Source organism: Pan troglodytes, chromosome 7 (assembly GCF_028858775.2).
Source record: "Pan troglodytes isolate AG18354 chromosome 7, NHGRI_mPanTro3-v2.0_pri, whole genome shotgun sequence".
Classification (NCBI taxonomy): domain Eukaryota; kingdom Metazoa; phylum Chordata; class Mammalia; order Primates; family Hominidae; genus Pan; species Pan troglodytes.
Window position 1 is genome coordinate 153,778,074 of NC_072405.2, and position 9,603 is coordinate 153,787,676.

The 9,603-nt window shown below is 66.3% G+C and overlaps 1 protein-coding gene across 1 annotated transcript; it reads right to left on the reverse strand.

Annotated features, from left to right (window-relative positions):
* Positions 1 to 5,273: 5,273 nt before the first annotated feature.
* On the reverse strand, positions 5,274 to 7,922 carry MAFA (MAF bZIP transcription factor A). Its single transcript, XM_016960009.4, has one exon. The coding sequence runs from the start codon at positions 7,594 to 7,596 to the stop codon at positions 6,550 to 6,552; it is 1,047 nt and encodes a 348-aa protein (XP_016815498.1). The 5' UTR covers positions 7,597 to 7,922; the 3' UTR covers positions 5,274 to 6,549.
* Positions 7,923 to 9,603: the final 1,681 nt, after the last annotated feature.

Here is a 9,603-nt window from a genome sequence, read left to right on the forward strand (position 1 = left end):
CCCATCCACGCTCTCCGGCACCATCTGGGCCCTCGCCCTCGTCTCAGCCTTTGCTGCCCCCGACAACCTGCCAGGACCCTCAGCCTTAGGGAGGTGGGCCCCTGTGAGGGTGGGGCCAGGCTGGGCTTGAATCTGGGACAGCGGGGGCACTCAGGCCCTGCCCCGCACCCTTGCTGGGCCTCCCCAGCCCTCGGCTGGACTCCGTGGCCAGGAACTGCTGAGCAGGCACCCAGGCCCAGGGACGGCAGAGGCAGGGCTGCTTCAGCCATGAGGGCAGCGGGGAGGAGTCGGGGCTGGGCAAGGGAAAGCATGGACCCCACAGGGCTGGTGGCCCTTTCCTGTCCTCCAAATGTCAGCCCATCACCTCTGTGTCTGACTCAGAGCCCCCGAGTATCTGCTTTCCAGAGTGGCTGGCAGGTGGGGAGACCAAGGCCCCCTGGGGAGAAGGCCAGGTTCTTCCTGACACCCGCCCTGTTCCACGTCCCCAGGCCCTGGGCCAGGGATGGCTTTGCCCTTCCTCCAGGCCCAAGGTGGGGGTGTTGGGTCCCCAGGCTCCCAACCATACCCAGTAGCAGGTCACAGCACTGGCCCTGGGCCAGGACCCTTGGTGACGCTGTGACCTGCACAGGCCTGTCGGACAGGCCCCTTCAGGGCCCTCCAGGGCTGAGCCAAGTCCCTGCTGAGCAAATGGAGCCTTCAGCCCCCCACGATTGGCTGGGCTGGTTAGTGATGGTTCCAACCAGAGGGTGGCTGGGTCTTGCACCCCACATCCATCCCTGGAAGAGGGCGTGACCCTAGGGAGCCTTCAGCACCTGGCAGTGGAGGATGAGGCTTCCATCCTGGAGGGCATCTGGGCCCCTCACAGTGGCTCCAAGGACCAGGGCTGGGAGAGAGGTGGCAAGGAGAGGCCAAGGCAGCCAGGGCAGGGCAGGGCCAGGACCCCTCCTCCTGGACAGGGTGGGCTGGGCTGAACCGAGCAGACAGTGGCTGAGGACCGCACTTCACTGGAGAGGCCCATGTCAGAGCCCACTGTGGCCAGGCGGGACTCAGCATGGAGGACCGGCCCAGACAAAACCATGGGGTTGGTTTGCGTATAGGGCCGGTGGGTCCACATGCATGTGTCTGGGTGTAACTCCACCCTCATGTGTGCCAGCCAGGTGCACGCGTGTGTGTACGCAGGGCCACAAGTGTGTCTGCTGTTGTGTGTCCAGGTGGGTAGAGTCTGCTCCCACATTCTGGGCTGTGTGCATGTGTGTGTGCCCGTGCATGTGTGCACGTGCCACAGCGTACCCACCCTTGTGCTGGGGCTGGGGCAGAGGACACCTCCGCTTTGTCCTGGCCCTCATCTCAGAGCCGGCTGTATAGGAAGCTGGAGGGGCCCTGCCGACAGCCACCACTGTGACGTACTGGGGGGCAGTGGGGGGAGGAAACAGGGCCACACTTGGCCCAGCGCCTGGGAATGGCAGAGGAAGGAGGGAAGGCCCTGGCCTTCTCCTGTGAGCACCCCCAGCCCAAGCCCTGTGCGTGGCTGAGGGGGGCTTAAGGCAGGAGACCAGTGACCATCCAGGTGGGCTGTCGGGCACAGGCGAGCGTGTGTGTGGGGGGTCCAGATGGGCTGTCGGGCACAGACGTGTGTGTGTGGGGGGGCTCCAGGTGGGCTGTCGGGCACAGACGTGTGTGTGCGTGGGGGGGTCCAGGTGGGCTGTCGGGCATGGGCGAGTGTGTGTACGTGGGGTCCAGGTGGGCTGTCGGGCACAGACGTGTGTGTGTGTGGGGGGGTCCAGGTGGGCTGTCGGGCACAGGCGAGCGTGTGGGGGGGGGTCCAGGTGGGCTGTCGGGCACAGACGTGTGTGTGCGTGGGGTCCAGGTGGGCTGTCGGGCACAGATGTGTGTGTGCATGGGGTCCAGGTGGGCTGTCGGGCACAGACGTGTGTGTGCATGGGGGGTCCAGGTGGGCTGTCGGGCATGGGCGAGTGTGTGTGCGTGGGGTCCAGGTGGGCTGTCAGGCACAGACGTGTGTGTGCGTGGGGGGTCCAGGTGGGCTGTCGGGCACGGGCGAGTGTGTGTGCGTGGGGTCCAGGTGGGCTGTCGGGCACAGGCGTGTGTGTGCGTGGGGGGTCCAGGTGGGCTGTCGGGCACAGGCGTGTGTGTGCGTGGGGGGTCCAGGTGGGCTGTCGGGCACAGGCGTGTGTGTGCGTGAGGGGTCCAGGTGGGCTGTCGGGCACAGGCGTGTGTGTGCACAGACGTGTGCGTGGGGGGTCCAGGTGGGCTGTCGGGCACAGGCGTGTGTGTGCGTGGGGGGTCCAGGTGGGCTGTCGGGCACAGACGTGTGTGTGTGTGGGGGGGTCCAGGTGGGGTGTCGGGCACAGACGTTTGTGTGCGTGGGGGGTCCAGGTGGGCTGTCAGGCACAGACGTGTGCGTGTGGGGTCCAGGTGGGCTGTCGGGCACAGGCGTGTGGGGGGGGGGGTCCAGGTGGGCTGTTGGGCACGGGTGAGTGTGTTGTGTGGGGGGGGGGTCCAGGTGGGCTGTCGGGCACAGGCGAGTGTGGGGGGAGTGCAGCCAGTGCTCCTGCTCGTGTGTCCAGTGTGTGCCATGGGTGTCCACCCAGGCCCAGGGCCTTAACCCCGGCCCCTTCAGCCTCTCCCTGCTGTCTGGGAAGACACAGCTCCCATTGGTGGGAGATGGGACACAACTCCTGGGGCCACATATCTGAGCTGCCCCAGGAACACTAGGTCCTCACGCTGCACCCTGTTCAAGGCAGCCTCAGGCCCCAGCCTCCCCCTCTCCCAGGGCTCACGCGGGGGCTGAGTGTCACATGCAGGACACTCCAGTTGGTGTCTCCCTCTGGAGCTCTTGGGCCAGGGCTGTCACCTGGGTCCCTGCTGTGGGCCCCCAGTGGGCACATAGGGTGGGTAGGGTGGTGGCCAGGGTGTGTGGGAGACAAGCCCTACCCTCTGGGCCCAGGCAGCCTCCTCCAGGAAGGCAGAGGATGGCACCTTTGAAGTGCCAGGAGTCCCTGCCTGCCTGCTCTGGTTCTGGGTGACGGTGGCGGGGGCAGGAGGCACCCAGGCCAGGCACCATCACTGACCTCTGGGGACATCCAGGTGGGGGTGGGGGTGAGGTCAGCTGCTCTTCCAGGATGGGTCAGGGGCTAGGGTCCCAGGAGCTGAGCGGCGGATGCTGTGGTCACCCCTTCCAGGGGCCCTCCAGCTCCCCTCAGCCCCAAGCACCTTGGTGCTGCCTTGCACACAAGGGACACACATGCTCACGAGTGCCGTTGGCACTCCAGCTCTGCTGCCCTCCAGGGCCCCAGGCCCAGTGAGGAGGAGCTGAGGGATCTAATTCTCCGATTCCTTGCTGGCCACACAACCTCCCTCAGCCAGGAACCCCAGAGCTGCCCACCCTCCCCCGCTGCCGGCTCCAGCCAGGTCTGGCTGCAGCAGCCCCTCCTGAAGGGTCACACTGGTCCCAGGGACTCCCTCGGGGAAAACTGAGGCCTCCAGCCAGCCCTGCCAGCTGTACAGAGTCTGGGTCAGGTGGGTGCCGCTGGTCCAGGCCTGTGCTGTGTGGGTGGGCACGGGTGCAACTGAAGCCAAAGGTGCTTTCCACACACGGCCATCTTCCCGCGGGGGTTCACGGAGCCCCCAAAATGGTTTTCAGAAAAGCTCTGTCTCGGAACACAGGAATAAGAAGTCCCCTGCCCGCAGGGGTCCCCACGTCCCGGTGCTCACCTGCCTGCTCCACCTTGTGTGTGGCGGAGAGCAGGGGGACAGACGAAAGAGAGAAAGAGAAAGGGAAGAGAAAATAGAAAACAGGAAAGTGAACTGACTCCAGCAGCAGCAGCTGCTAAGGCCTCACAGCTCGGGCCCGGCCATGCTGCGGAGAAAGCTGGATCCGGTGGCAGCCCCGGCACGTGCCGCAGTGGGGTTCCTCTGAGTCCCAAACCCAGCAAGCCTCCAGCAGCGCCCGCAGGCCCCATGCACCGGGAAGCCCAGTTCTGGCCCCTGAGTGCAGGGCTCCCAGACGCCTGGGGTGGGGGTAGGGAGCAGGGAGGGTGACACAGCTCCCTGCCCGCCGCTCCCACCCCAAAAAGGCCGCCTCTGATCCAGGCTGCCAGAAGTCGCTGCGTCCTGTCCTTTCTCGGCCAGGGGAAAGGCTCTGTGCAAAGGGCTCCTGGGGGCGGCGATGGTGAAAACTAAGGTGTCCCATGTCCTCTGCTCTTTACAACTTCGGACTATGAAAAACGAGCCAGCAGATTCCCGTCCGAGAATGTGCCCAAGGCTCCCCGCCCCTCCTTGGGGAGAGATGGCCTGTGTCAGCGAAGGCCGGGGCCGGGCGGCTGAGCCACCCGTGGCTGCCTGGAACCCGCCTGTCCCTGCCGGCATAGTCTCTTCAACTCCATCTTCCGCCCCCCATTTCTGTAATTCCCACCAGCATTCTCCTCCACAGAGATGCCTTCACGGCCAGCTCCCCTGCTGGGATTCTGCTTGAACTCCCGCAGAGACCCAAAATCAAAGGCGGAGGCGGCAGGGACTGACGGAGGACTCGCCTTCCTCTCTTCCTCCAGGTCTCTCCGCTTGAAACGATAAAACAAACTCAGGAGACTCACTCACAGAGGATTCCGTCCCGTCCCCAGAAAGAACCTCCGCTTACCCCCGATGGAAAAGCGGCACAGCCCCCTCGCAAGAAAGGCGAGTTTGGGAGCCCTTGCAGGCCAGAAGCCCTCTCTCCAAATTTGCAAACCACGGACCCTCGCCTGCCTCTCTTCCGGCAGTGAAGGGAGGGAACCATCAACGACGTGTCCTGCAGCCACCCTGGGCCCTGTGAACTGAGATTTCTGGGGTACTGCCTCCTCCCCGGTGCTCCCAGTCCATGCCCAGCCAGCCGTTCAGAGGAGCAAGGGCAGGCTGCGCCTTCAGGTGGGAGACGGGCAGACTCCGAGGGCTGGGGACAGTTCTGGCCACCAGGATGCAGCGGTGTGTCCCACCAAGGACACCTCCTGCCCTGCACCCCCAGCCTGCCTCAGTGACTCTCCCCAAAAGCCCCTCGGCCTTCTTTGCCGAGGGCAGACGCAGAGGGCACAGGTCTGCGGGGTGCGGGCCGGCTAACGCTGCCTCGCTGCTCAGTTTCTCCCTGGTCCTGCCGTCACCCAGGGCCCGTCCGTCACCCAGGGCCAGCACAAAGCCCAATGCAGGGCCCTCCTCTTCCTTCAATTCAGGGAGAAACACGGCAAAACTGAAAGCCACCGACCAACCAGCCAGGCTGCGGTGACTTGGATCTGAACAGATTTATTTTGTGTATTTTTTTCTTTTTCTCAGTTTCGTAGCAAATGAAAAAAGAACTCAACGAAAACCAACTACACAACAAAACTTTCAACGAGTCGGCGCGCCTTCCACTCCGAGTGCTCAGGGGAGGGGTGCGGAGCGGCTGGAATCCCACTGATGGCCCCTGAGGGCCTCCGAAAACGGGCAGATCCCCCAGGCGCCTGGCCCAGCCTACAGGGCCCGGAGCACCCGCCTCCTCGCCCTCTCTCCCGGCTAGTCCAAAGAGCGACGAAGCATTAAAGAAAGATTCCACAAACAAAACGAAACACAATTTAAATTAAAATAAAAACCCTTTCTCCACCCGCCCCATACCAGAAGGCTCTGGCCCAAGCCTCCTCTTAAAAAAATTTTTTCTGCTAGAAATACTGTGCATTACTTTTTTCTTTCACTTCTCTTGAAGGTTAAAACAAGATGTATTTCCCCAGGAGTTACAGATATGTTCTGGTGCATAGAGAGACAGCAGCTCGGGATCCGGGCCAGCCCCCACCCGACTGAGCACAGGGCCCCCCCCCCCTCCCACCCCGGTTGAGCATAGTAGGACAGCAGGCCTGGACACAGCACGGGTGACGTCCCTGGCTTCGACCTCCAAGGAACGCCGGTAGCAGGGTCGGGGGCAAGCGGGGAGGGGGCAGGCAGGGGCCGGGCCCCTCCTGGCGAGCGACTCATGCTGTGACTCGCGACTGAGGGCGGACCCCGGCTGGGGAAGGAAGGGGCTTCCTCCAAGGTTTTCTTTTCTAGTCACCAAGCATAATAATTATAAATACTTCGAAAATAAGACCGATTTTAAAACGGGGAGGGGAAGTTAAAAAAGGCAAGGAAAGGGAGGCTGAGAAGAGAACGAAGGAGGGCGGGGGCAGGCAGGGGCTACCCGGGAAGGGACGGCAGCGCGGTCCCTCTAGGCTGGCAGGGCGAAGGTGGGAACGGAGAACCACGTTCAACGTATGTACAAGCGGACGCTTGGAAAGAAGTTAGACCTGGCTCAAGTTTCCTTAGAAATCACCGTTCTCCGCTCAACCTCAGGACGGCGACCCCGGCCGACGCGCGCGAACGGGGACCGGGAGCGAAGGGGCCTCCAGCCCCGCGCCCGCAGACTTGGCAGCGGGGCCAGCACGGCCGGGCCGGGCCTGGTGTCCACGTCCTGTACCGCGGAGTCCGAGCCGAGGCCCCGAGAGGCCTGCGCGAACTTGTCCCCGGCGACGGCGGCGCGGGCTCGGGGTCCGGCGCCTACAGGAAGAAGTCGGGCGCGCCCTTGGCCCCGCCGGGACCGGCCTGCGGCGGCGAAGGTTCCCGCGGGAAACCGGCCCCGCCCGCGCTCCCGGGGCCGCCCCGGCCCGCCAGCTTCTCGTATTTCTCCTTGTACAGGTCCCGCTCTTTGGCCAGGCGCCCCACCTCCAGCTTCAGCTGCTCCACCTGGCTCTGGAGTTGGCACTTCTCGCTCTCCAGAATGTGCCGCTGCTGCACCCGCTTGAAGCGGCAGGACTGCGCGTAGCCGCGGTTCTTGAGCGTGCGCCGCTTCTGCTTGAGCCGGATGACCTCCTCCTTGCTGAAGCCGCGGAGCTGCCGGTTCAGCTCGCGCACCGACATGGACACCAGCTGGTCGTCGGAGAAGCGCTCCTCCAGGCGCATGTGGTGGCCCGCGCCACCGCCGTGTCCCGCGCCGCCATGGTGGTGGTGGTGGTGGGCGGCGTGGTGGTGGTGGGCGGCGTGGTGCGCGCCGTGGTGGTGGCCGGCGCCCATGTCGTCCGCTCCGCCGCCGCCCGCGAAGCCCGGGCCGCGGAAAGCCTCGTAGGCTGCGGCGGCCGCCGGGTGGTGCGCGCCGTGGTGCGCGCCGTGGTGGCCGCTGCCGATGAGCGCCTCCACCGCGTCCTCGGGCGTCAGGTTGAGCGCCTCGGGGTTGAGGTGATGCTGGTAGCCGCTCATCCAGTACAGATCCTCCAGCGCCGGCTTCCCCGAGGTGCCCCCGACGGCGCCGGGGCCCCCGCTCGGCGGCCCGGGGGCGCCCCCGGCCTGAGACGCGCCGCCGCCGCCCCCCGCGCCGCCGCCGCCGGTGCCCGGGCTGGGCGCGCAGAAGCTGGGCGAGGAGGGCACGGAGGAGCAGGGCGTGCTGAGCGGCGTCGAGGACAGCGAGCCTGGCGGCAGGCGGTGGCAGAAGCGCTCGGCCTCGGGCGGCTCCTTCTTCACCTCGAACTTCATCAGGTCGAAGTCGTTGACGTACTCGATGGCCAGCGGGCTGCTGGGCAGCTCGGCGCCCATCGCCAGCTCCGCGGCCATCGCCCGGGGCCCGCGCCCGGCCGCGCCCCGACGGGCGGCGTGGGAGTGGGGGGGGAGCTGCAGGCCTCTCCCCCCCCTGCTCCCCGCGGGCGGCGGTCCCGGCGGGGGCGGGGGGGCGCCGGCGCGGGGCGGCGGCGCCGAGGGGCGCAGGGAAAAGTTTCACGTGGTCAACTCCGGGGCGGCGCGCTAGGGGCACCGCTGGCCAGGTGTCTCGGGCGACCCCGGGCCCGCGTCGCCGCCTCCTCCCCGCGGCCGCCGCCTCGGGCTGCTCTGGGCCCGCTCCCGCGCCCCACCCGCGCCGCCGGCCGGCCCCGCCTCCCACGGCTAAACGCGAAGCCGCGCGCGCCCCTTTATAGAGCCGGGTGCCTGGGCCCGCCTCCCCGGGAGGGGCGCGCGCCCCCGGGCCAATCGGAGCCCCAGCCCCGCCGCCCTCATTTGCTTATCCCCATGGCAACTCAGAGCCCAGCTGTCAATCTCCTGCGGGAAACAGCTGTGGGAAGGGGTAGGGACGGGCCGCCGGCTAGAGGAGAGGGCAGGGCCCTCTGGTGGCCATCACGGGGCACTGCACGGCCAGAGGGCGCGCCGCCTCAGGGGACAACTGCGGTCTCCAGGGGCCTCAGCTCCCAGACCCGGCGGCCGGAGAGTCCGGGGAAGCAGACGGGGACCGCGCCCGGGGACCCCCTCGGGGCCTCGTCCGCCTCGGGCCCCGCGGCGGGACGCCCCCTCGGCCCCCTGGGTTTGCGGCCGGGCCTGGGGGCCGGGGGCAGCTCCGCTAGCGGCGGCGGCGGCAGCGGGACCTCCGGGCCTCTGGACACGGGTGACACCGCGCGGCCCGGCAGAGCGCGGCGCGCTGAGCCGGTTATTTTTAGCCCGCGGCTCAGGCGCGTTCAGGAATTTGGTCAACAAAGTTGCCGGCACCTCCGGGCACCGGGAAGCACGGGGCGGGCGGAGGGGGACACACGCGTGTGGGGCGGCGCGAGGGGCCGGGGACGGAGGGCCGGCGTGTGGGGGGCCGCGGAGAGCGCAGGACTGTGGGGGTCGCGGGACAACGCGGGTGGGTGCGAGCGGCGGGGGCGGGGCCCACGGGCTGGCAGCCCCTCAGGGCGTTAGGAATCCCCGCCCAAGCTGCCCACCACTGCCCACTTTCGCCCCCCGCAGGGCTGGAGGCGCCTTGCTGGGCCTGGAGTGGGACGGGGGTAACTGAGACGGGAAGGCGGGGATTTCCACCTGGCGGCCGTGCACCTGCTGGGAGGAGACGGCTCGGGTTCACGGGGCAAAGGAGGTGACGATGGGCGGTGGGCCTGTGACCTCAGGTCCCCGACACCAGCGAGCCGGGTGATGGGAGGGTTGCGCCAGGAGTTACAAGGCCGGTGACCCGAAGTGGGCCTATTGTTTCTTCTCGAAATTCTCTCCATTGCTGTTCTATGACTTCAGCAATTAAAAAAAAAAAAAAAAAAGTCTAAAATGTAACCACCTGTGTAGAGAAAAAAAGCCTGGAAGGAGTTGCGCAGAGGCCACAGGGAGGCCTGGTCACGGCGCCGCAGATTTAGTACCAGGCCCTCACCTCCTTCCCTCTACAAAGATCTATTGTTTTGTAACAAGAAGACGGTCTTGAAGTGAGGACTGAACATCTGCTTCCTAAGGTGTCTCGGGGTGTCCCTGGCCCTTCCCTGGGCCCTCCCACTCCTCTGAGCAGAGCTGGGACTGCTGATTTGGGAAGACCAGGCCTTCCTCCCTGCAAGGGAGGGCAAGGACAGCATGAGGACCCACCTGCAGGGACCCCTCTCCCCCGATCCTGTCCCGGAGGGGGCTCTGAGCTCCCCACCCTTCTACAGATGAAGAAATGAAGTGGGCATGCAGCAGAGCCAAGTCCCCACACTGGGTACCTGGACTTGAGACCACACGAGTGGTCAGCCAGCCAGGGGTGTGGGGTTTCCTTATGGCACCCCGTGTTGAGAGGGAGGCCCGGGAAGGGAGGATGCCACCGCGCAGTGGAGCTGGTGGTAG

Bases quoted from the DNA above. Each gene is read 5' to 3' on its own strand.
- MAFA (XM_016960009.4), bottom strand. From the start codon at position 7,596: ATGGCCGCGGAGCTGGCGATGGGCGCCGAGCTGCCCAGCAGCCCGCTG.